Consider the following 25,256-nt stretch of genomic DNA (forward strand, 5'->3'; position numbering starts at 1 on the left):
TTTATAAATAAAATACATATAACATTTTAATTTTACAATAAGTAGGTATTATGTAGTTTACTTAGGTTATGTCAGGACGCTAAGACAATTCAGTGTAAGTTATTTTTAGCACTGACGATGAATGGACATAATAACATTTTGATATCAATGGAAATTTAATACTGATTTAATAAAAGGTTTTAAGGTTCGATTCGACCGAATTCAAATTTTCGATTTGACTACTCAACCTCAAACTACAAGTTACAACAATACTGTCAAAATTTGATCTTGGCAAACGTCAAATGGTCAAAACGACAAAGGTACCTTCCTAAACTTGGAGGATATAATCAAACGGAGACGCCATGTCTGTAATTTTCTGTACAAAACAGTCTGCCGATTTTTGCGGGGGAGGGGAACGTCAAATGTATGCGTAACGTAAAAATAGCCATGTCAGATAAACGTCAGTCCATACATTGTGTATGACCGTTGGCCGCCTAATTTCGACAGAGGGGAAAGCCTGTTAATGGCTACTCCGTTTAGTTGTATCCTCCAAGTTCCTAAATAACCATAGCTCAGCAGTAACAGACGGGCGTACCGGAACACGACCATGAACGGTCAGTATATCTCTTTCTCGCTCTCAGTTATACCTGCGTCCTTAAAGGACGTATCGCGGACCACATTCTATACCATCAGACAGGCCTGGGTCCGGACCACGGTTCGCCCGTCTATTATAGCTTTAAATATCATGCATTTTGCCGCCAAATCTGTAGCAAAGAGTAGTATAATATATACTTGGTCAACCAGATCTTGACAGTAGAAAAAGGCGGCAAATTTGAAAAATGTAGGCGCGAAGGGATATCGTCCCATAGAAAATTTTAATTTCGCGCCTTTTTTTACTGACAAGATTTGGTTGACCAGCTATATATATATATAGGACTCCACTACTTGACCAAAGACTAACAAAATAATTTGACACTTGTCGTTGTCCAGGAAGTAAACTTTTTTGCATTATGGTTCATTTCTGATCTCATGGTCCGAGATTTCACTTAAAAATCTTAAAATTAAACAGCGTAAATACAAGCTAAAACAATGGCCAAACCTAAACCCGAAGATGCAGCTGAAGACGCCAAAAAGATTGTAGATGAGGCGAAAAATTTCATTGAAAAAGCAGTTGCAGATATTGGAAAGACTTCTGCAACTAAACAGCTAATTTTAGGAACTGCGTCAGGATGGTAAGTAAAAATATAAGTTGTACAACTGTATCTTGCATTTTATTTTACATTCTATCTTCAATGCATAGTTCTAAATTAAAATATGCGGAAACGGGTTAGTTGTTCAAATATGTAACAACTTTTCTTTATTGTTTATTATAGGATCACAGGCTTCATCACCATGAAAATTGGCAAAGTTGCTGCAGTCGGATTAGGTGGAAGTGTCATTTTGCTACATATTGCCAGCCAGAAGGGATATATTGACATAAACTGGGACAAAATTAATAAGAAAGTTGATAAAATTAGTGACAAAATTGAGAAAGAAACAACAGGGAAGTCTCCCGATTGGTTTGAAAAAGTGAGTAAATTTTGTTTCGTTGTTGTCTGATACGCAATTGCATTTGTAAATTCAGGTGGTCACTAAGATTAAGAATATAGTTTTTTAATGTTCATCCATCTCCATTCCTATGGCTTGATTATTCAAAAGAGTGATAGAGATGAAGATAAACAATGACATCAACCCATAGATGAATCATCAACCTTGTTATAGTAATGTAAATATTTGCGATGCACACTTCTAAGTATATCCGTTTATAAAAGAACACTTATATCTGATGAACAATAAATTAGCTCATGACCTGACACTTGTTTTCTGTCATGAGCTAATTTCATGTTTGGATGACATAATAATTATAACATCCTGGTGTAGTGAAGGATATATGACCTGCTGGTGAGGAATAAAGAATATTATTCTATGCTCCAAAAATCACAAAACCTAGGGAACTTGGCTGTGCATCAGGGTTAATTCATTTATTTTTATTTATACACTAGCAGCTCTTGAAGCTGATGCATGTATATCACAGCACTTGTGTTTGTGTCCATCTTCACATCACTTAGCTTATAAAGATAGAAGGACCCCGGCAGCTTGTTTTTATTGGGAATGAAAATAAAATTACTTTACATTATTCAATTAGTTCTGTGAGGCTGTATTTTAATGTAGGGTGTGATGACTCACCTTACCCCGGCGTCACCTTACATAGAAATACATGGCTACTGACCTATGGCTTACTACATCATGCATGTATTGCAGGTTCAATATGCCTACAATATTTTTCTTGCATGGTTATTATTAAAATCCTGTAGCTAAAATTAATGGTTAGACATATCTAAAAAATCACCTATTTTCATAAATGTTCAACTGTATGTTTACTATCATATGCTTGACTGGTTTTCATTTTAAATGTAAAAGACGTTTTTTTTAATTATTGGTATCACTACATAGTAGGTATAAAACAAAGTCGCTTCCCGCTGTCTGTCTGTCTGTCTGTATGCTTAGATCTTTAAAACTGCAATGGATTTTGATGCGTTTTTTTTTATTTGTCAACCCGTGCGAAGCCGGGGTGGGTCGCTAGTAAACTATAAATCATTAATATTGCTCATATAAAAGGTGTACTCTTTGTTGTGGGTTTGTTTCACACAGAGTTTAATAAATTGAAATTTATCATTTATTTTGTTGCAGGTATTATTATTTGTCAAAGATAATTCATATTACTCAGCAGGGTTCACAGGAGGATTTTTTTTTGGTATTGCATCATCCTGAATTACAAATATTGTCTGTGAGTTCAATAAATTATACATAATTGACTTTTGAAATAAAACCAGTCAGGTATAATGATAGTTGTAGATAGAGAAATAAATGGAAAGTGGCAGCTTATGCTGACTGAAGTTTGAACATGCCTCCAGAATTAGTACTAAATATCTGGACGACCAAAGAAAAAAAAATGTTTTTATTGTAGTTATTTCATAGACTCTACTCCAGTTTATAAATATACTAGAAAATCATGAACAGCATTTGAATGGAACCATATTATCCTTTATGATTTATTATTTTAAATTGTGACAAGTGACTGCAGTTTGTAAAGAGAAGTGGTTAAATATGTAGCAATTTAAACTTTTTTATTAAAATAAAATATTTTGTTACAGGCGGAGCGCTTTGTTGATCGTAAATTGGATAAAGCAGAAGGACTGTTGAAAAAGAAGGAAATTAAAGCAAAACGCTGGTACAACAACTTTACAGATGATGGGAGTTATCGCGCTACTGAAAGTCATGTGTTTTTAGCATCTTTTGTTGCTGGCATGGCAGTAGGGTTACTGTGTGGCAAATAGAATTGATAACATTTAAAAAATGTATATTGTATTGAAAATCCACTCCACTTGCATATTTAGTGATTTAAGTAGGCACTGTCTGGGGCAGGCACTTACACCATTTTTACGATACTTTGCGGTGCTCGAAGTAGGTGCTATTCTCACCGCGGTCTTGGTCTCTCGTCGTCTCGTTGACGCCATATGCCGCACGATAGCGTAAGCAGGGGACCAAGCTTAGGCCCATTTCCCCCAAGATCAGTAATATTTATAAATGGTTTGCTTGATATTTCTTTGTAGAAATAGTATGTATGGATATTTTAACAAACTTGTTTTTATAGATTGAATCTAGTACTAGAGTCAATAAATTATTGTAGATATAGAAACCATAATATATTGTTGTTTACTAAGTCATGATTCATATGGTTGTAATATAAGTATATTAATAAACTCTATAACATGTGTAATTAAACGTTTTTTTACCATACAAATTACCTATGGTTATGAAACCCAAATTTTCGTGCCTGTCACCAGTGTTGGGCATTCTAGAATAAAATCATTATTTGAATAAGAACTCGTAGGAATAAAATCATCTCGATTTTATTCCCGTCAAAAATATTCAAATAATTTTGATCGGGAATAATTCGTATGAGAAAAAATTGAATGAGAATAACTTATTCTTAAATAAATATAATCATGATTTTTATTCGAAATAATATTCCACGAATAAAAATGAAGTCTGGGTACCGTATAGGTACTAATTACGTATAGTTAGGTAGATGTAATATAGTACTTAGTCTCTTGTCTAATTTATACCTATTTTATGGAATAAAATCTTACAAATTGACTGTCGCATAGTTTCAGTAACCGTATTATTTCTAATTTAATAACCAAATCATTAGGTTCAATTTAGCTGGTCTAGGGGCCTAGCCAAGATGCCAATCGCTTGCGCTCCGACAACGAAGCGGTTTCTGTGTCTATCACTCTTACATATTAGTGCGATAGAGAGACAGAGATAGCGTTTCGTTGTCATAGCGCAGACCATTGGCATGTTGGCTACGCACTCAAGGTGCCTAGCCAATATGCCAATTTTTGTTTTTAATTTAATAACTAAATTATTAGGTAAATTTAACTGTTCTGGGGGCCTAGCCAACATGCCATTCGCTTACGCTCCAGCAACGAAGCGCTTTCTGTCTCTATCACTCTTACATATTAGTGCGATAGAGTGACAGAGATAGCGTTCCGTTTTTGTTTTAATTTATTTATTATTAAAATGAAAACAAAAATTGTCATCTTGACTAGGCACCTTGGGTGCGTAGCCAACATGCCAATCGTTTGCGCTACGACAACGCTATCTCTGTCTCTCTATCGCACTAATATGTAAGAGTGATAGAGAGAGACTATACGCAACTCTACGGAGCGTTAACGTTTGGCATGTTGGCTAAGCACCCTGATCGGATGATAGAACTAGATAGACAGTGTATAGCGGAATTCTTTAATGGGTACTGTACCTAAACTAAAGTAACAAATATCAAATCAATCCGACTTTTAAATAGAAGGGTGAAAATCAACTTACAAAGTAAAAAGCGGCCAAGTGCGAGTCGGACTCGCCCATGAAGGGTTCCGTATTTAGGCGATTTATGACGTATTAAAAAAAAACTACTTGCTAGATCTCGTTCAAACCAATTTTCGGTGGAAGTTTACATGGTAATGTACATCATATATTTTTTTTTGTTTTATCATTCTCTTATTTTAGAAGTTACAGGGGGGGGGGGACACATTTTACCACTTTGGAAGTGTCTCTCGCGCAAACTATTCAGTTTAGAAAAAAATGATATTAGAAACCTCAATATCATTTTTGAAGACCTATCCATAGATACCCCACACGTATGGGTTTGATGAAAAAAAAAATTTTGAGTTTCAGTTCGAAGTATGGGGAACCCCAAAAATTTATTGTTTTTTTTCTATTTTTGTGTGAAAATCTTAATGCGGTTCACAGAATACATCTACTTACCAAGTTTCAACAGTATAGTTCTTATAGTTTCGGAGAAAAGTGGCTGTGACATACGGACGGACAGACAGACGGACAGACAGACAGACAGACATGACGAATCTATAAGGGTTCCGTTTTTTGCCATTTGGCTACGGAACCCTAATAACCGACTGACCTACAGAAATTAACTTAATTCTAAATAACATTTTAATTGAATAAAACCTTATTTAGATTAGTCCCACTTCTAGAATAATTATTCCGTTTTTTATTCCGCATTTATTTATTTTTATTTATTTATTTATTTAAGAAACAAACAGTCTTTTATAGTTATATATAACACTGGAAATTTTCTTAAAACTAGACTTACAGTTTCCTTAATGAAAATATTTTAACATCATGTTAATTCAAATTGTTTTCTACAGAGTAAAAACAGAGCTATTTGTGCATACAACAATAAACTAAGAGAAAAATAATAATAAAACTAAAATATAAGAGTACCTATCACAGTATTAAAATTTGTACAATTTTATCAATAAATGTAGGTACCTTATTTTATCTAATATCTTATAACAACCATAACAATTGTTTTAAAACTGAAATACAAAAAAAAAAAAAAAGAGGTTTTGTTACTCAATTACATATAAGAAACAGTAACATTTCATACATAATACTGAGATTATTTCTTAAAAATGCCTCTAATAACTAATGCTTTAGGTTACATATTACACTGCATAGAAAGTGTTTTAAATCTATTAAGTTTCTCACAGAACATATCAAGACTATGAAATTTTTCGTTGTACAACCTGCACGCCCTTTTAACAAAACTATTCTTTGCGTAAGCAGTCCGACTACGGGGGATGTAAAATAGAGGTTTTTTCCTGCAGGCGCGTTCACAACGTCGAGGAACTCTGAGGGAAAGTGACTGTAATAAAAACGGAGCATCAATAATATTATTAAGAATTTTATAAAGTGTTAAGATATCGGTGCGTTCTCGGCGATAACTAAGGGATGTTATATTGTGTACTCTCATTGCGGTGGCGTAATCCGAGTATTTATCTCTAATTCTGTATTATATTGTCTTAGCAAACTTTTTCTGAACTCTCTCTATCCTATCGCTATGTATTTTATACAGTGGGCTCCACACAGCGCTTGCAAATTCCAAGCGACTGCGAACGTAACTGTTAAATAGTACCTTATAAGTTAAAAGTCTCTTAAATGGCTTACCTACACGTAATATAAATCCTAACTGCTTAAATGCTTTACCTAACATGTCATCAATGTGAGGTATAAAAGTGAGTTTTGAATCCATTATGATACCGAGGTCTCGAATCTGGTGAACATGACCTAATTTTTTATCACATAGTTTATAGTCAACATTAATACTATTCCTTTTCCTGCTAAAACTTATAACGAAACATTTGTCTGGATTTAAGGACAACTTATTATCAATACAATAAGCCTCAAAACGGTCCAAGTCGCTTTGTAAGGCTTTGCAATCATCCACATTACGAATGACTCTAAATATCTTTGCATCGTCAGCATATAACAGTAAGTTTTAATTTTTTATACATGCAGAGATATCATTGATGTAGATGATAAACAACAAAGGCCCCAGATGAGACCCTTGTGGAACACCAGACGTGATAGGCCTATACTGAGAAGTATATCCACCCACTGCCACAGCCTGCGAACGATTCTCTATGTAAGATTGTATCCACCGGAAAAGGTCACCGTGTATACCGATATGCCAAAGCTTCAACAATAAGCGTTCATGACAAACCTTATCGAAGGCCTTGGCAAAATCGGTATACACAGCGTCCACTTGATAATTATTATCCAGCGCGTCCAATAAGATCTCTGTGTAGGATATCAGATTGGATTCAACACTCCGGCCCTTAAGAAAACCATGTTGGTTTGGAATAATATAACGACGTATGGCAGTGGATAGCTGATCAGTTACAATCTTTTCCAGAATTTTACCAAATTGACAAAGTTTCGAGATTGGTCGATATTTTTCTATGTCGTGGCTAATTTCACCTTTAGGTATAGGAGTGACTAGTGCACGTTTCCATAATGAGGGCACGCATCCATCTGTAAGGGATTTTTTAAAAATTAATGTAATCGGTTCTACTAAATTGGGAGAACATTTATTGATTACTACAGGATGTATAGAATCAGGACCGGCCCCTTTATTTACATTTATGGATTTAAGATATTTATAAACTAATTCTTTGGTTATGTGAATTGTATCAATGTCTAAAACTGGGTCACCTGTCAATGGGTGGTTATTTAAATCAGAGGAACCACTAGCTGGTTTTTCAAAAACGGAGTGAAAGTGTTCATTGAAAAAATCACATATCTGTGTACCACTTGAAGCTGCCATACCCTTATACTGCATAACCTGTGGAAGACCTCTTTTAGAAAAAGTAGATTTTATATAAGTCCAGAAGAATTTAGGGTGATCATTAATCTTAGTTTCAGTATAACTAATATAATTTTTATAACATTGGGGCTCCAATTTTGATATTCTTTTCTTTAAAAGTTTATAAGTGTCATGGTCTAAAGGGTTACTATATGTCTTCCACAACTTATGGTATTTCTTTTTTTCATTCAATAATCTTCTAAGTGGTTTAGTATACCACGGGGGCTTGGAACAAGAAAACCGTTGGGGGACCCTAGGAACATATCTATCAATTAGGTTATTTAGTGTATTATAAAATATCGAAACACAATCGTCCAGCGTACGGCCCGAAAAGCGTTCCGACCAGGCGATTTTAGATAACTCGAGGTTTATTTCATCGAAGTTTGCATCGAAGAAACGATATACAAAAGTAGGGGCTGGTTTAAGAGGAATCGTGTAAACAATATTAAGTTCTATTTGAAGGGCCTTATGGTGCAGATCTTCCGGTGTTAAAGGATCATCGCTGGCGGATATTGTACAGTTTTTATTGCAAAAAATAAGATCAAGAACTCGTTGATTACAGTTTAGGCAACAATTGTATTGTTCCAAACCTGAATATGATAAAAACTCGCTAAGTAACTGTACATGCAAACTATTAGTACCCCCAATTAGGTCCATTTTAGAACTATCAGATGTAGCCCACTGAGCGTCAGAGATATTAAAGTCACCTGTTACGAGAAAAACATCATTGGGATTTTCTATTGTTAATTGACTACAAATGTCAAAAAAGTTTTCTAACGTATCTTTATACAACGGCCCGTGCGGGATGTAAACACAACAGATGTTCAGGGTCGTCATTTAAAATAAAAGTCACATGATTTATTCACCTTAATTTTATTCTAAAATAACTAGTGTAAGAATTATTTTAATTCAAATCGATTTGAATAAGAATAAAATTTCTGTTTTTATTCTTATTCTTATTCAAGTTAATTTTTGCCCAACTCTGCCTGTCACACATTAAATTGCTATACCGATGGGGTTGGTACAGAATTCCATACAAAATACAGACATTCGACCTTGCGCTGCTAGACTATTAACACAGAAGCGAATCGGGGGAAAATATGTTGTTGATTTGACACATGCAGTTGAAACAGTCTGAACCATCTGAACGTGTTGAACTATGTTGTTGACATCTAGGTTTGCAAATTCTTTGCATAGATAGGTCAAATGGTTTTGCTTGCAGTAGGAACACTAGGTACTGTTGTTGTAGCGGGGCTTGTTGAAAGGATCTTTGCCTCATTATTAGTATAGAGTCCAGACGAGCTGGGCAAATCGACCGATTTGATCAGGAAAATAATTGGCGCCAATCTCATCTAGCGTCCACACGTACACAAATTTAATCACCAATTTGCATTCCATTTTTGTGTCCGCACCTGCTGATTTGAACGGGGAATCAAATTGGCGTTTGCGTCTGCACGGCCTGATTCGATCGGACAATTTCATCAGAATGGCGAAAAATTGTCTCGTCTGGACTCCACTTTATCTATATAGGCTAAGAACGAGTGGGCCGTGGTCGTGGTAGTATCATGGTGTTTATTAAATAGAGTGGAACGGGTCGCGCATCCGATATATCGCAGTGCACTCGTGCTAAGCCTGTTTTGGTATTACAGATATGAATACTTTAATAAAAATTTAAGTGTTTAATTTTCCTTTTTAAATTTAATGTAATGCTTGAATAATTCTGGAGAAGACAAGCTCTCTAAATACTGTTCATAATTCTTAAGATATTCTTTTTGAATTGTACGTATGGCTCGAGTGTACACGTATTTCTCTTTCGTCGACATGTCGTTCCATTCGACAGTAGCGAGCTCGGGCCGCGCTCCACTTGCTTTAATTATTCCAAACAGCTCCTTGGGGCTTCTGCCAAAAATAGGTACGGATGTTGACACAAGTTGAATTTTATGACACATTAATTATTCACATTGTTATCAAAGATTCGTTAATTAATGTTACGACAGCTAATGAAGATGGCGCTGTACGGTGCTATTTTTTATGGCAACTGAATTGTCTGTTTAGGGTTCCGTACCTCAAAGGGGAAAACGGAACCAGTATACTCCTTATAGGATCACTTTGTTGTCCGTCCGTCTGTCTGTCAAAACCCTTTTATAGGGTACTTCCCGTTGACCTAGCTAGAACTATGAAAGGGTATAGCCGGGTAAGCATGGCCAAACTGCCCTTAGCGAAAAAAATAATTTGCTTTTACTGGATTATTAACATATATATATATATATGTAGTGCTTTTACCAAAAAGCCTCAAATGCTTCAGGTTTAAAAAAATGCAAAAAAAGAAAAAAACATTTTTATTTTATTACTGTCAAAGTACATAATAGTAAAAAATTGAGTCGAAAATTTTCAGCAACATAAAAAAATGAGGTGCGAGATTGCGACAGTTGAATTTAATAATGTTTAACATATATTTTTTTCAAAAATTAAAATCGGGATTAACAGTGTGAAAAACTCGAATTTGTAACATCCCATAATATTTTCTCTTCATACAAGCAAACTTAGCAAAGCTAAGTAGACAATAAACGAACGAAGTATATTGTGAACGCAATCTTTACGGGATAGTTTACGGAATTATGGGATGTTACAAATTCGAGTTTTTCAGACTGTAAATCCCGATTTTAATTTTTGAAAAAAATATATGATAAACATTATTAAATTCTACATGAAATATGTAAATTTGATAACTGTCGCAATCTCGCACGTAATTTTTTTATTTTTAAGAATATTTTCAACTCAATTTTTTACTATTTTTTCAAGAGAGCGACCTTAATTGTATATACAACATACCGTGATAACGCAATTAAAAAGAAATCGGATTAGTACCTTGGCTGTAATAAAATATTTTTCGCTAAGGGCAGTTTGGCCATGCTTACCCGGCTATACCCTTTGTCAAGTAATATCGTCTCACACGAAAAATACAGGGAACAAAACGAAAACTGAAAATTTTTAATAAATAATGTTAAATTTATACGGAACCCTCGGTAGGCGAGTCCGACTCGCACCTGTCCGGTTTTTTAAATTCAGTTTCTTAAAGAGAATAAAATTTACTAATACTCTTTTAATTTACGCCGGCTGTATATTTCACATTGTCTTTATTGTATTGACGAACATGGAGAATACTTACATCGTAGGCAACGTAGGTTCAGGTAATGCTGTTTCTGTTATCGTCTCATTTGTTTCCGGAGCTGTGGGCTCATCTATGTCTTCATCAATAACTGAGGCGGTGTAAAATCTGAAACATAAAATCATGTGACCCAGGTGTCATGTCATGGGGCGTTGGTGCGGGAACAAAAGGGAACATTATTATTCTCATTCGCCGCAATCGCCGCCGATAACATAATGTATATGGGAATGCGTGTTTCAGTTTTGCTCCACCTGGGATTACTATACAGGGAGAGCAATAAAAATCGGTCAGTATGGGAAATTTGAAATTGTATAAGATTTACATATATGATATATAGTATATATTGCATTAAATGAATTCATTAATAAAGTGGCCATGCAATTTTGCGGTTGGATGTACGATGTACGGATTATATAGGTACTGATCTGAACAAAACTTTAAAAGTTGATGTAGGTAAAACTGTAGGTAGGTATTCAAACATGGATTAACCGCCATCCAGATCTTTAAAAAAATCTGCAGTGTAGCTTATTCAATGTTTAATTTATTTATTTATTTGAAAAAATGTTTACATGACCTTACAGACATGAAACTTAACATTAACATAGGTATACCAAACAGGTACATATAACTATTACGAATAACAATCAGGTACAAACTTAATATACTATAGCAATTTGTTTATAACAACAAATTTGAAGTTATCAGAACAAGATCGCGTGTTTCTATACATCCTAAAAATTTGATTGGTTGTTTTAGGAGGTTTTCAATAGCTGACAGTCTGGAAAGGAAAGTTTTAAATGAAAAATAGATTACTTACTGTTTTGGTACTTCCAAATTGCCCGTGGGTGTATCAGCATATACAAGGTTCATCATTGATTCCGACTGGTCCTCGTAATCATCCATATAAAATTCAACATTAAGATCTCTGTAAGAGTAAAATGTGAATATATTAAAAAAGCACACCAGTATCTTTATGAAACATAAAAACTATAGGTACCAGCCAATTGCGAGTCAGACTCCAGGTTTCCATAAATTATTCAGTTCGTTTTTTTTTCTGCATACATTTTTTTAGGGTTCGTAGCCAAATGGCAAAAAACGGAACCCTTATAGATTCGTCATGTCTGTCTGTCTGTCTGTCCGTCTGTCTGTCCGTCCGTATGTCACAGCCACTTTTCTCCGAAACTATAAGAACTATACTGTTGAAACTTGGTAAGTAGATGTATTCTGTGAACCGCATTAAGATTTTCACACAAAAATAGAAAAAAAACAATATTTTTTTGGGGTTCCCCATACTTCGAACTGAAACTCAAAAATTTTTTTTTCATCAAACCCATACGTGTGGGGTATCTATGGATAGGTCTTCAAAAATGATATTGAGGTTTCTAATATCATTTTTTTCTAAACTGAATAGTTTGCGCGAGAGACACTTCCAAAGTGGTAAAATGTGTGTCCCCCCCCCTGTAACTTCTAAAATAAGAGAATGATAAAACTAAAAAATATATATGATGTACATTACCATGTAAACTTCCACTGAAAATTGGTTTGAACGAGATCTAGTAAGTAGTTTTTTTTTAATACGTCATAAATCGCCTAAATACGGAACCCTTCATGGGCGAGTCCGACTCGCACTTGGCCGCTTTTTTTTTCATTTAGTTAATATAGTGTGTCAAAGGTCTGTTTGATTTCAAACATAGACAGAGAGAATCATACTATCTTTGTCTTACACTAGTACTAGCACCCAAAAGAAAAGGATGAGTATAGTTTTTTTTTGTTTCTATTTACTGACAAGATTTGGTTGACCCAGTATAAGTAGGTTTTAGTTTTATTTTCTGAAGATCAACCTCACACTATTTTTAGAGCTAAAAAAAAATTTGTTTCCCACAACCAACTCTGACATTCTAATATGTATTTCTTCTGCTTTTCATCTTGTTACCCTCTGCTGGGGATGCTGGGGTATACGGCTCGAATCGTTTTCTCCCGCTGACTCCAGTCGGGTAACCTCCTCCCACCCCATCCCCAACACACCCTGGTTAGGGGGGTGTGATTTTATATTATACTTTTATGTGAAAAAACATCCCATCTCATACCATCGGATGTCGTAAGTGTTGTGTGTAGGCAAAGTGACAACCCTAGCGTACAAGTGAATAATCAAGATCAAGCGGGTAGTTCGCAAAAGAAGAAGATTTGATACAATTCCTCGCCAGTACCACGAACGTAATGTCACGTTCGAAACGTCAGGCCATAAATAAACGTAAGTCTTACGCGATTAAGTCCCGTGGTAGTTATAAAAGTACAGTATTTGCTGTTGTGCCCGAATGAATGAAACTATTCCCATTTATCCTAAATTGTTCCTACTTGTGGCCGCCCGTCATGTGGGACAAATGGAGATACACTATGAGTAGGAGCCTATGAGAAATTCTTACCAACTGCCTCAGTTAAACAGTACCTAAACCTATAATCATAAATAAATTACATTACTCACCGTACTACTTCCAAATCTGCGTTGGACTGGATATAACTATGTGAATTACTGGAGATGTTAAATGTAGGTCCTGGTAGGCTGACATCACAATCCTCTTTAGTTGTATTCATATTGGATGGAATATTTCCTTTTCCTCTGAAAAAATATATGTGAATTTGTATTACAAATCTTTTTTGGAATGAAGTTCCTCATTTTTAATTTATTGTTATCGGGCATATTGTAGGTACTATTGTCAATTCAACTTTTTGGCTTTAACCTTTTGGACGCCAATGACCGATATATACGCACCGCAGGTCCAACGCCAAAGACGTATTAATCGGTCATAGACCACAGAGCAACATAGACCTAGGTGCATATGCATAAAGTTCAATTTCAGTTTTGACACTTCGATGACGTGGCGTCTGAGAGACAGCTTTTGTGTTTGACACGGTGTCGAAAAGGTTAAGTGTCACAAATAAAGACATTTTTATGTTATGATTAAGCCTCTTCGCCTCAGCTAGTCTGTTCCCATGAGTAAGACCATTTATAATTAAAAAAAAAAAAAAAAAAGGTTCCATACCAAATTATGTTAAAAGTATGCTTACTTTGTAGTTTTTTTCTTAAAAAATGGTTCAGCATGTTTTAAGATACTGGTTATTTTCTTATTATTTTCAGCCTGCCACTTCTCAAATTTGTCAACAAACTTCTTTTGTTCTGCAGGACTTAGTGATTTCCAGGCTTTTATACCCTCTCCTGAAGACTGTAAATATATAACAAAATGAAGAGCAGCAAAATAAAATATTAGTACTTTTGTAACTGTAAACTTTGAAAAGTACCAGTATATTAGCAGTTTTCCGGTATGTATAAATACATATCTTCTTACTGAGTGTATGTAACTAGCCGGGTACTGACAGCCTCGGTCAGTAGGATTTTTTGCACGAGGCTGCCGCGCGCGGCAAAGCCGAGCCACGGTGTGGCTGAGCCAAGTTTAGCTCTCAGTTTAACGTGAAGTCACACAGAGACCGCGCGTCGGGACATTTCGCATCCCATAATCGTCTATAGGTATTCACCATATAGTTGTATTAATTTAAGGCACTGTTCTTTATCTTTATTATGACGCTAACATGCGGCGAACAAGCGAGGCAAAACACAACCGTCTTGAGTGAGCGCGGCAAACGTACTCAGGCGCCTTTGAGCATGGACAAAAACCGACAAAGCTCGGCTCGGGCCGAGGCACGCTCGGCCGAGGCCAGACATGCATTTGCCACGGGCGAGGTACGTCCTGACTGACCGAGGATTTTCCTCGCGAGGCTGCTCGCTCAGTCAGTACCCGGCTACTAGCATTCCCTACTCTTGGGTTGAGCAATTCTTTATCATGAATTATAATTTGAAGCTTATATTTTTATACTTGTGTTCCAAGCAAATTAATATCCCTTTTCAATGTACAGACTATCTTTACAAGCTATACAGATAGAAATCCAGAGCTTAGTTTACCGTCTTTACTCAAAGAGGAAAAATGAGGTTATATTCAAATTATTTTGGTATCAAAGCATGGCAGAGTCTGCTAATCCGAAATTGTGTGTTGGGAGTTTTATGGAGATATTTATCAATATGAAATAGAAGCAAATTACCTGTGTACAGGATATTTTCTTTCTGTTACAGAACAGAATCAAGAAATACTCGGCACCACATGTTGGTGGCCTCAACTTTCCGTTCCTGGCCAGAATTTCCATACTTATCTTCTTTCTAGAACTAATCTTATAATTTAACCAAGGACAGAACAAAATACACTACATCTACATCATGTACTTTACATGTGATTAAATTTAATCAAATCAAACAAAATCACCAAAAAGCGACCAAAACATCAAAACAAGTACAAACGTCAAACTTGTCTTGTCTTGTCAAAGTCAGAACTTAAAGCCCTTGCTACACGGTCGCCGACAAGCCCCTCAGACCGCGTGGCCTTGGTCTGGACGGACCGTGTAGACAGTTGTTTCCAACAAAATTTGACCAAAACTGACCAAGGTCAGACCAAGGACAGACGGTTAGAAGGCTTGTCGGCGACCGTGTAGCAAGGGCTTTAGTCCTTGCTACACGGTCGCCGACAAGCCCCTCAGACCGCGTGGCCTTGGTCTGGACGAACCGTGTAGACAGTTGTTTCCAACAAAATTTGGCCAAAACTGACCAAGGTCAGACCAAGGTCAGACGGTTAGAAGGCTTGTCGGCGACCGTGTAGCAAGGGCTTTACGAGTGTGGATGGAGTGTGGACTGTGGAAGGGGATTATAGTTTGTCAAAGGACTGTCTCATTTCAAACATTGACAGAGATATTAATCATACTATCTTTGTCTTATCTTTGTCTTGTGTTTTCTACTAGCACCCAAAAGAAATGGATGAGTATAGTTTTTTTATTCTTATTTACTGACAATTTGGTTTGGTTATATTATTTTCTTATATCGACGCCAAACCCCACTCGTGCGCGAATCGCGGTGCGAAGCTAGGGTTGCCAGATGGTCGGGATTCGGCGGGATTCTCCCGATTTTTAGGACGTGTTCCCGATTCCCGACAAAGTGAAAATTGTCCCGAAAAACAACATCACGTTATAAAACAATAATTTCAAGTTCAATACAATTAAGTTCTGAACTGTCGTCGAGCGAACCGACCCGCGTCGAGCCCGTCAGCGCGCGCGAGGGCGCGCGTGGCGAGATTGGGCAGAGCAGCTGACATAGTGCCAATAATGTAAAATATCGTTGTTTTTAATACAATTAATTTAATTTGAATGGTTCATTTTCCCGACTTAAGGCCCAAAATCCCGAAAAATTGGTATTTTTTCCCGATTATAGCGCCTTTCGATCTGGCAACCCTATGCGAAGCCGCGAACGCGTGTGGATTCGATTTTCGCTAACAGCGAAATCGACTCCACGTTCGCGGCTTCGCGTACGAGTGTGTAGGAGGGGACTTTACAGTGTGATAAGCTATAAAGTCCCTACTACACTCGCGTTCGCGCCTTCGCGCATGAGTGTGGAAGGGACTTAATAGAGATCAAGCACATCAAGTAAGACCACTGGATCAGGCATGAGGGGTGGGGGGAAATGACCGAACGGGATAGTCTTATGTATCTTTCAGTAGGAGTAGCAGCGAAAGCGCTATTATTATTTGTCCTTGTCACAGTCTCACATTTTTTAATTCCCCACCGGAAATTTAGTATGGATTATGGAGGGCAACAAATAAATTCGACTAATCATAGTGTCGCATTGCGTATGTTTGTCCCTCACAGAAGCACGCGCACATCTATTAGGATCCTACCATCTATGGAGCAAGACCATCAAGACTTGATATTCAAAATGTAATTCATGTTTAAGCTGATGGCCGTGTTGCCAAAGCTTCAATAAAAAAAAAAAAAAAAATCAAGACTTGACAGTTGCCAATGCTTGTCATGTCAGTCGTGCTCGTCACACGGACAGCAAGCTGTAGCTAAGCCGTCAGCAACACGACACGCACAATTTTATTCATTAAACTTAATTAAAGTACCACTAAAATTACCTAGAATCAAAAGAAATTATCATAACTTCAGCATAAATATTTTGTGTCCGAATCGTTATGTCTAGCGGCAGTAAAAAGTAAGTTATTCTGGCATATTGTTTTCGGTTTCATGGTACGAATGAATACCAATGCTATTGACTTTGTGCAATGATTACTAACAGTTGTAGTCCATTAAGTGGTATCCAGACGGGACTGATCAAATCAGTCGATTTGATCAGGAAATTTGCATTCCATAGATAATTAGTTAATTACTATGAAAATTGGCATTTATGTGTCCGCACCTGCTGATTCGATCGGAGAATTTCATCAGATTGGCGAAAAATTGTCTTGTCTGGATACCACTTTAATTGCTAATAATAAAACAAGCTTATGGCCGCATGTAAGTGAACCTTCGATCAACACGGAAGGGATGCGGCATTCGCACTATTTCCCCTCTGCCTAGGTACAAGATCAACTGATCTAGCGCGGGTAATAAAACTAGTTGCGCTCGGATTTTTAACTAGACCGAGTCCAGACGCGCAAGTGAACACAGCAGCAGAAAAAATGCCTAATTGCTCGGTTTTTTGTTGTAAAAAGAGGTCGGGGACATCAAATTAACAAAAAGAAGGTGTTACATTTCACATGTAATATTTTTTTACATGTCATACGTTTAATTACATTTAAACACAATTATTATATTTTAGTCTCATGTAATTGCTGGATTTATCGATTTTGCTCGCCCAGTACAAATTGCGGATCGGTCGAGCGACAAATCCGACTTCTCAATTCTCATCTCTCAGAAAACGATAAAATTCGTTGACGAAAATGTGTTAGTGTGCGTGTTGTGACACTTGTGATTCGTCCGTACACAAAAACAGATCGAGGTGTGCAGATTTGTCTGTGTAGGCTGTCATTTTCTATATATTTGTGTCGTCATTACAGATTGGATTTTGTATGAAGTGTGTGAGAAGTGCGACTGTGTGCACGTTCCCGCCCCCGCGAAAAATGGCAGAATGATTTGAATGTCAAGATATCGCTTGGGCCTATCCCTTCCGACGTGTCGGAAGCCCGTGTTGATCGAAGAAGTGAACACCGCAACACAGTGTATCCATTAGGAACTCAACAGTACATATAGTGTGTCAAAGGACAGGAGGAAAGAAGAGTCGTGGAATGTATGGGGCCCAATACAATCCACGACTCTTCTCTTTCCGCACCATCCATAGATATAATATATTTAAAGATGGACTCAGCGAGCTGTCACTGTTACCACTTTTGTTTAGTGTACGATTAACAATGTGATTAACCTTGCTGTAGCCATGTCGATAAAGTCATATCGATAAACTATCGACATTTCTTGCAATTTTAATTTTACTTGAAAGGTTTAACGACAACTAAAATAAACAAAAAACGCTTCTATTCTTTATGGAGGTTATCAGATCACGATTTTATCGTCACGCCACAGCAGGGAACAAAGGTAAAGTTCAGATTTTTAATTACAATACACAAATACCTACAAAAATATGTGTTCCGCAATAATTGAATTATATTATGATATTATAATATATTCATTATCCATTAGCATTTCAATTATGTTTATTTTTAACGAAGATATTGAAGCTTCAATTAATCGCTATTTCGTTCCGCTGTGTAGCGTTTATCGATATATAACATGATTAAAATCGACTTTTCACATCCCTAAAAGAGCACACATATACGTTTTTACGCACACATACACAACTTGACACCACCTAAAACGGTAACACCTTGATTTGAAGTCCATCTTGTCAACAGTATGGTTGTCCTTTTTTGACAAACGGCATTTTTACAAGAGCGAGGAGAGAGAAATGATACTAGTTGCTGCGCCGTCAAAGAGAACAGATAACGTTGGGGCCTTGTTCCGCACAGACTCTATAGTTTTTTTGTTCCTATATACTGACAAATTGGTTTGACCATCTATAGCTTCAAAGTAGCAGTGTTGTTGTTTGTAATCTGAGTATTATTTTTACTAGTGATTTAGTAACTTACATTGATATAATTATTATTGACAGGTATGGACTTATTTTACCAGACAAAGATAAGCCAAATAAACCTATATTTGAAGCATCAAGGAATGTGTTTGGCAATGATTCTGAATCTGATGATGACTCTAACAATAAGCCAGTATTATTGAGACCCAGTGACAATATTAATCGTCAGGTATGTTGCATTCTTATGTTACATTGTGGTATTTTTTAGATCACAATATCAAAAATTTAACTAGCAATATTGAGGCCTTTCTCTTGTTATTTCATTGATTCAAGTCCTGATTTTTACACTTTCACTTGATAGGAAAAAATCATGAACATAGGTCTACATCTCAAACCTACGGGGCCTTAAGTTTGTCACAAGCATTTTGCGTATTGCTCTTTTTATTGTAACCTGTAGAAAGCTTCCTTTTGATGGAATTACAGGAGAAAACACCATACATTATGTTAAATAAAGGATTTAATACAGAGCATAGAATAATTGTTTCTTAATTAGTAGTTAGGAAAAAAATGCAAAACTTATTGACCCTCTTAAGTTTATTAATATGGAACCACATAATACACGGGCTATTATTTTATGAAAATGATTCTGATATTATTGCACCAAAATCCTGTTTAGTCAGTATTTGAGGATAAACATAAACTTAAATGCTATGTAGGTATTTTATAAAATAATATGTTTATTTATTACAAATATTTTTCAGGCAAAGATTACCCAAAGTAAGGCTATAGAAGAGGATCCTACAATATATCAGTATGATGAAATATATGATTCAATGACCATCAAGAAGGAAGAAAAGAAACAGAAAGTGAAGGAACTTAAACAACCAAAGTATATTGAAAACCTATTAAAAACTGCTCATAAAAGGAAATTGGAAAATGAACGCAGGGTTGAAAGACAGGTATTTTCATATCCATTCAATAAAGAAAGTATGTCTCAAATACTGTTGATCCAATCCAGGTTTTACTGGATTTCTTTTAATCCAACTTAAAAAGCTCTGTGGTTAACTTGGACACTTTTTGGAACACTTATAATCCTACAAATAATATATTTTTTATTGGTATAAAAACATTTTTATCATATTATTGTTACTTTTATAATTTCCTTTATGTGTTTTGTAAAATTTTCAGAAAAGGAAATCTTATAATAATATAGTGATTTCAGGGTTTTCAAAAATCAATTACATATCAGGATTGACAATATCTCGTCAGTCCAATGTCGAGATATGCAATTTATATAAATTGGTAGCCCTAACTGAACCACTTTAGACAAACATTAATTGAATTTTATGTTACTCAGATTCAAAAAGAAAGAGAAAAAGAAGGTGACGAGTTTAAGGACAAGGAGGTGTTTGTGACTTCAGCGTATAAAAAGAAATTGGAAGATTTGCGTTTAGAGGAGGAGAAAGAAAAACGTGAAGAATATTTAGAAAAAATCGGTGATGTTACTAAGCAGAGAGATTTAGGTAAGAAATTAAATCTTTGTATAATAATACTATTATGCAGAATTAGCTTACAGCATCAGCAGTTTACTTATATAAAACAGCAGCAGCAGTTTACGTTTGCTCAACAGTTTTTTTGTATAAAACTGGTTGAGAATGGATCTGCAGTGTAATGGCGTTATTGATAATCGCGTTACTGCCCTCAATTTGCTATGAATCGTTTGTCTTTATCTGTCATTTTGACTTATGTATTTATAAGAAAGGGATAAAACATAATTTACCTAAATCAGACCAGCTATCATGGTCGCATTTTTATCACCTGTCACGCTATGCTTCACTTTCGCACCTCCATATTTGTTAGAACGTGACAGCCATGGTGACAAATGATAAAGAGCCGGCCATCTAGCCCTACAGGCCCATAAAGTTTTATGAATAAGATTTATACGATAACGCGGTAATTATACTACTCTTTGCGGTAGTCTCACGAAATGGAAATGTCGCGTGTCCTCAAGAATAAAAAATCAAACTGTAATGGCTTCGCAACCGTTACGTTACGACGTCTACGTCGGGTGCAGTGCAAGTGAAGCCTTTAAACAAAAAAAATCCCTCTTGATTCCACCTCTTTGTGCTTACGAAATTTGCAGTGGCATAAGAGGAATGGTTTTTGTGACTGTTAGGCATTTCAAAATTGTCGGGTGGAGGTACATCTTAAATACGCGATTAAGTCCCGTTCTACAATTTAATAATGTGTAAAAATCGTGAAAGTTTAAATCAGTGTATTTCTAAATTGTGTATTACTGATATTGTCGCCTCTCATATTGCAGGAGGATTTTATCGCCACTTATATGAGCAGAAGTTGGGTTCAGACAAGGTATTAGATGAACCAGCGGAAACAAATGCAGATGAAACGTTTAAAAATAAACGTAAAGCTAAAAATGAAGATAATGAAGATGCAGCAAAGAAAAGGTTTTATAGGAAAAGAAAGTTATCTGCAGAAAATGACGGAAATCTGTCTGAGGGAGAAATTGTGGATTCCGATGAAGAAATTAACCGGGTAAATCTTGCTGATATAAGGTCGTCAAAAAAACCCAAACCCATTGAAGATAATATAGATGCAGACTCTGATTTTTCAATTGATTCTTCAAGTGAAGATGATGAGACAAATAAGACAAAAGCGAAAAAGACAAAGAAAAATGTGGAGATAAATGAGAATGTCAAGAATGTTAATGTCAGAAGTGATGCTCCTGAAGAGAGGACGCCGCCGAAACAAGAAGAGGTTAAAGAAACGTTAGTTGAAACAAAAGCAGAGGTGGTTCCAGCGGCCAAACCCAAAATAGATATTTGGAAAAAGAGAACTGTGGGTGAAGTGTTTGACCAAGCTTTGAAAAGGTACTATGAAAGAAAAGCCGCTAAGGGTTAAGTTAAAGATCTTTATTATATTATACTTATATTACTTAAATCTACTAGGGTAGTAGAATGATCATTTCCGGGATCATGCACTGAATCTTCATTTGTGTTATACCACCACATAATGTGCTTTGCAGTGGACTGAAAATAAAAAAAATAAACTACATAGATAACAATTCATAATTTTTGTGTTCATCTTATCAATAACCTATAACTTTAAGAACAGGCTATGAGTACCGCAAAGGTGCCTTTTCGGACGTATTGATAATGTATCATTGGACAGACCATTCATGGTATGAAAAATCTTCATAGAAGAATTTTTATAGACATTAGCTCGAAAAATCTCTTAAATGGGGTTTTAAGTATTAAACTGACAATTGCTTACTATACTGCCCTGCTAAGCCAATTAGCGGTACAGCAAATTAAAATTAAATGCAAACCTATACCTTAAATTCTTTATCTTAAAATTACATTTTCAAAGCTGCTTCTTTTTGAGATACCTACCGCTATTGGGCTTATTAGGGCAGTATAGAGGGTGCTTTGGGAGATGCTGCTGTCCTGCGACAGGTTCTTTGAAAATATGTAAAGCTTTTCTGTTAATGTTATGAATTAATAATAAAAAACAAGCACATTGTGAGTTGTGAGGAATTACTGATCCAAATATTGCAGGTAGCTATATATTTTGGCAGTTTTTTTTAACCTGTCTTAAAGACTCGAAAGTCTATTTGTCAATGGAACCGTTTTACTGCAGTTTTTTTTATGTCCACATGTTTTTAAAGGAACTTACCTATAAACTCCGAAACTGGATCATTTTCTCCTTCCGCGCGCATGGTACCCGTGATTTCTTCATTTTCAACCATTGGCAAAACCAGTTGAACGAACTCGGGGGTATACGGCGGCGCTATTGCATCTAAAACCTGCGCACAGCAAATCAGTTTTAAATAATTGGAAAGTCTAAAGATAAATCTATCTATTAGCAAGCGTGCATGAACTGTGTGTACAACAGCACTTTGGCGCACTTGAGCTTGATTTAGGAAGGTGGCAACATAACTCATTGCGTCCATTGACTGACGCGTCGTATATTACGTTTTTTAGGGTTCTAAACCAAATAGCTTTTAATTTAAAATCAGTAATTTTGATTCTTGACAAATTTTAAGCGCTCACGGTATAGAAGGGGTGTGAAGAAGTGATAATTTAAGTGAAACTGTGACAATACAGTGACTAGACCAACCTCCGTGATGAAGTATCTTATCAAGGAGATGTCTGTGTCGCCTCTCTGCCAGCACTGCTTGATGTAGCGCAGCACGGGCACCACGCAGCCGCGGCTCAGCAGGTTCACCATACGATCCAGAAGCATCTTCTTCAGCTCCAGCTAGAACAGTACATAAATGGCGTTACTAATAGACGTCACACATATCTAAAATGTAAAGATTTCGTATCAAAGGATAATCGTTTATTCCTCCTTATCTGTCCTTTTGACATAAACGATTATTAAAGAGAAAACATTTTACAGAGGATGCTAAGTTTTATAAAAAGGTTACTCTATCACCACGGAGGATCTTGCTATTCTTTTTGCAGTAGTTTCAGTAAAAAAATTATGTGTTCACATAACAATTATAGTGTATGTGGGTGAATAAACTTATTCTTGTCACTCATTGCCATGGTTACGGTCTCCTGGGTCACTCTTAGAATCCCGCTTTTATGGTATTTAAATATATACCTTTCCACAATGCATGCATTAAGCACGCTATCTTCAGTTACCCGTGAACAATTTGAATGTAACTGCGTCGAAATATCGGGACCTCAAAAATAATACAAAAGGTAATCACGGTATTGACGGTATCCCGGTCGATATAAGTCTAGTGTGGCTACTATTGTTCCCTGGCTGACAGGATAGAATAACAACAAGGTCAACAAGCAATGGTTAATCTCCCCATGTTTATAAAGCTTTTGATTGACTACGATTTTTGGGAAGGTTAGTTGGGAAGTTAACCGATCCGCTTCTTATATTTTAAACAGATGGGATAGGATATACACTCAGATAAACAATGGATGCCTCTTCTCGTTCCGAAAGGCAGGCTAATTTCTGGGTTAACGACCACAACCGGTCTTAACGTAGTTTTGACGAGTCACCTGCACTAAAATTTCCAATTCGTCTTGCGGAGATTCAAACAACTGGACGAGCAGCCTCAGCAGCCTGTGGTGCAGCAGCTGGTGGCAGGACGCGACCTCGTCCAGCAGCGCCAGGTGCACGGGACAGTGCTCTGTGCACAGCTTGAAGTACGACGGCTCTGTCACGACACACTCCACCCACACCAGTACTCCCATGCCTACTACTGGAAATCTAGAATTTGATGATAAAAAAACATTGGATTATTATAGGGGCCATAGTGTGTTTCAGATGTAGTGTTAATCCATTACCATCGTATTTTCACGGATACAGGCGAACGTGTTATGCTATTTCAGTCAGTCTCAGTAGTACTTAGGTTGACTGACTAGCATGGCAAATACGAACGTTTCCGAGAAAATACTATGGCAAAGGGTTGTTGACTACATCTGTACCTATTAGATTTTATAGGCAATTTAAAGCCATGAAAACCTCTCTCTACTGACAAATTGGTTACCAACTTTTTTTATAGGCAAACAAGCATACGACCCGCCTGATGGTAAGCAGCCACCGTAGCCTATGGACGCTTGCAACTCCAGAGGTGTAACATGCGCGTTTCCGACCCTTTAAAAACCTGTACACAATTTTTTTGAACAAGCCCATAGTGTAGTGTCTCGAGAAAGTCTGTTATTTACCTTATACAGTGATACAGGGTGGGTAGTTCAGCAACGAGCTCGCTGGAGCTGGCGGAGCTGCCGCACACGGCGTGCACCTTCTCGATGGCCTGCACCGTCGCCTTCAGCTCGTCCTTCAGCGGCCGCCCCGCGTGGCCCTCGCACACGCTCGCTGCGTACGCCAGCAGGTACATGTACTTCGACTTGTGCTCCGGGTTTAGCTTGCTTCCTAGTTTGAATAACGCGTCCACTAGGAGTTCTAAAAAGGAAAAAAAAAACTTATTTCGGCGATCTTTACATTGGATGCTCTATATTCAGAATATTTAGATCAATGATATTTATTATTTTTAGGGTTCCGTACCTCAAAAGGAAAAAACGGAACCCTTATAGAATCACTTTGCTGTCCGTCCGTCTGTCTGTCAAGACCCTTTATCTCGGGAACGCGTAGAAATTAAAACCATATACCCAGGTCTACAAACCCTTGAAGCTGTGAAAAAATCAAACTTCTATGTTAATGTAAAAAGAAGATACGGCCGTTTATGTCGCAACGGAATCAAATTTATAGGGTACTCCCCGTTGGCCTAGAACAGCGGTCGGCAACCTTTTAGCAGCCAAGGGCCACATAGTAGTTAACGAAGTTGACGCGGGCCGTACTATTGATAATATTTATGTCTTTATCAGCCATTGCCGTTTGTCAACATT

General features: G+C 36.7%; 4 protein-coding genes across 7 annotated transcripts in view; 2 read left to right on the plus strand and 2 right to left on the minus strand.

Annotated features, from left to right (window-relative positions):
* The window catches only part of LOC134647233 (negative elongation factor D), a 387,727-nt gene that overhangs the window by 48,598 nt on the left and 313,873 nt on the right, over window positions 1-25,256 (minus strand). For 2 of the 3 annotated variants that reach the window (XM_063501499.1, XM_063501496.1), the window contains 5 exons: window positions 24,576-24,813; window positions 23,907-24,117; window positions 23,005-23,145; window positions 22,561-22,690; window positions 21,870-21,914 (listed from right to left, as the gene is read on the minus strand). In XM_063501499.1, coding sequence (XP_063357569.1) covers window positions 21,883-21,914; window positions 22,561-22,690; window positions 23,005-23,145; window positions 23,907-24,117; window positions 24,576-24,813 — 752 coding nt within the window. In that variant the 3' untranslated portion in view covers window positions 21,870-21,882. Of the gene's footprint in view, window positions 1-21,803; window positions 21,915-22,560; window positions 22,691-23,004; window positions 23,146-23,906; window positions 24,118-24,575; window positions 24,814-25,256 lie in introns of those variants that run through there. The other variant, XM_063501497.1, reaches the window with a different exon arrangement.
* Window positions 1,038-3,723, plus strand: LOC134663275 (FUN14 domain-containing protein 1). 2 transcript variants are annotated; one of them, XM_063519688.1, is made up of 4 exons: window positions 1,038-1,211; window positions 1,353-1,548; window positions 2,710-2,806; window positions 3,174-3,315. In XM_063519688.1, exons 1-3 carry the CDS (start codon window positions 1,069-1,071, stop codon window positions 2,788-2,790), a joined length of 420 nt encoding a protein of 139 aa, XP_063375758.1. In that variant the 5' UTR covers window positions 1,038-1,068; the 3' UTR covers window positions 2,791-2,806; window positions 3,174-3,315. The 2 variants fall into 2 exon arrangements, with proteins under 2 accessions (XP_063375758.1, XP_063375757.1); XM_063519687.1 differs by lacking the exon at window positions 2,710-2,806 and having other exon boundaries at window positions 3,174-3,723.
* Window positions 12,846-15,138, minus strand: LOC134647455 (uncharacterized). The gene is made up of 4 exons (XM_063501804.1): window positions 15,009-15,138; window positions 13,983-14,137; window positions 13,399-13,533; window positions 12,846-12,942 (listed from the first exon to the last, which is right to left on the minus strand). Exons 1-4 carry the CDS (start codon window positions 15,108-15,110, stop codon window positions 12,846-12,848), a joined length of 489 nt encoding a protein of 162 aa, XP_063357874.1. The 5' UTR covers window positions 15,111-15,138.
* LOC134647242 (nuclear speckle splicing regulatory protein 1) lies at window positions 16,900-21,915 on the plus strand. Its single transcript, XM_063501511.1, has 5 exons — window positions 16,900-16,998; window positions 18,949-19,096; window positions 19,629-19,826; window positions 20,225-20,390; window positions 21,191-21,915. Exons 1-5 carry the CDS (start codon window positions 16,979-16,981, stop codon window positions 21,784-21,786), a joined length of 1,128 nt encoding a protein of 375 aa, XP_063357581.1. The 5' UTR covers window positions 16,900-16,978; the 3' UTR covers window positions 21,787-21,915.

The sequence above is a fragment of the Cydia amplana genome, chromosome 4 (assembly GCF_948474715.1).
Source record: "Cydia amplana chromosome 4, ilCydAmpl1.1, whole genome shotgun sequence".
Lineage (NCBI taxonomy): Eukaryota > Metazoa > Arthropoda > Insecta > Lepidoptera > Tortricidae > Cydia > Cydia amplana.

What these genes read in the sequence shown, in the direction of transcription:
- LOC134663275 (XM_063519687.1), top strand. Translation starts at nt 1,069, where the DNA reads ATGGCCAAACCTAAACCCGAAGATGCAGCTGAAGACGCCAAAAAGATT. An exon ending in TTAGGAACTGCGTCAGGATG is followed by an intron (nt 1,212 to 1,352) that starts GTAAGTAAAAAT and finishes TGTTTATTATAG; the next exon opens with GATCACAGGCTTCATCACCA. An exon ending in CTCCCGATTGGTTTGAAAAA is followed by an intron (nt 1,549 to 3,173) that starts GTGAGTAAATTT and finishes ATTTTGTTACAG; the next exon opens with GCGGAGCGCTTTGTTGATCG.
- LOC134647455 (XM_063501804.1), bottom strand. Translation starts at nt 15,110, where the DNA reads ATGGAAATTCTGGCCAGGAACGGAAAGTTGAGGCCACCAACATGTGGT. An exon ending in AGAAAATATCCTGTACACAG is followed by an intron (nt 14,138 to 15,008) that starts GTAATTTGCTTC and finishes ATATATTTACAG; the next exon opens with TCTTCAGGAGAGGGTATAAA. An exon ending in GCAGATTTGGAAGTAGTACG is followed by an intron (nt 12,943 to 13,398) that starts GTGAGTAATGTA and finishes CCCCCTAACCAG; the next exon opens with GGTGTGTTGGGGATGGGGTG.
- LOC134647242 (XM_063501511.1), top strand. Translation starts at nt 16,979, where the DNA reads ATGTCTAGCGGCAGTAAAAA. An exon ending in GTGACAATATTAATCGTCAG is followed by an intron (nt 19,097 to 19,628) that starts GTATGTTGCATT and finishes AATATTTTTCAG; the next exon opens with GCAAAGATTACCCAAAGTAA. An exon ending in TACTAAGCAGAGAGATTTAG is followed by an intron (nt 20,391 to 21,190) that starts GTAAGAAATTAA and finishes CTCATATTGCAG; the next exon opens with GAGGATTTTATCGCCACTTA.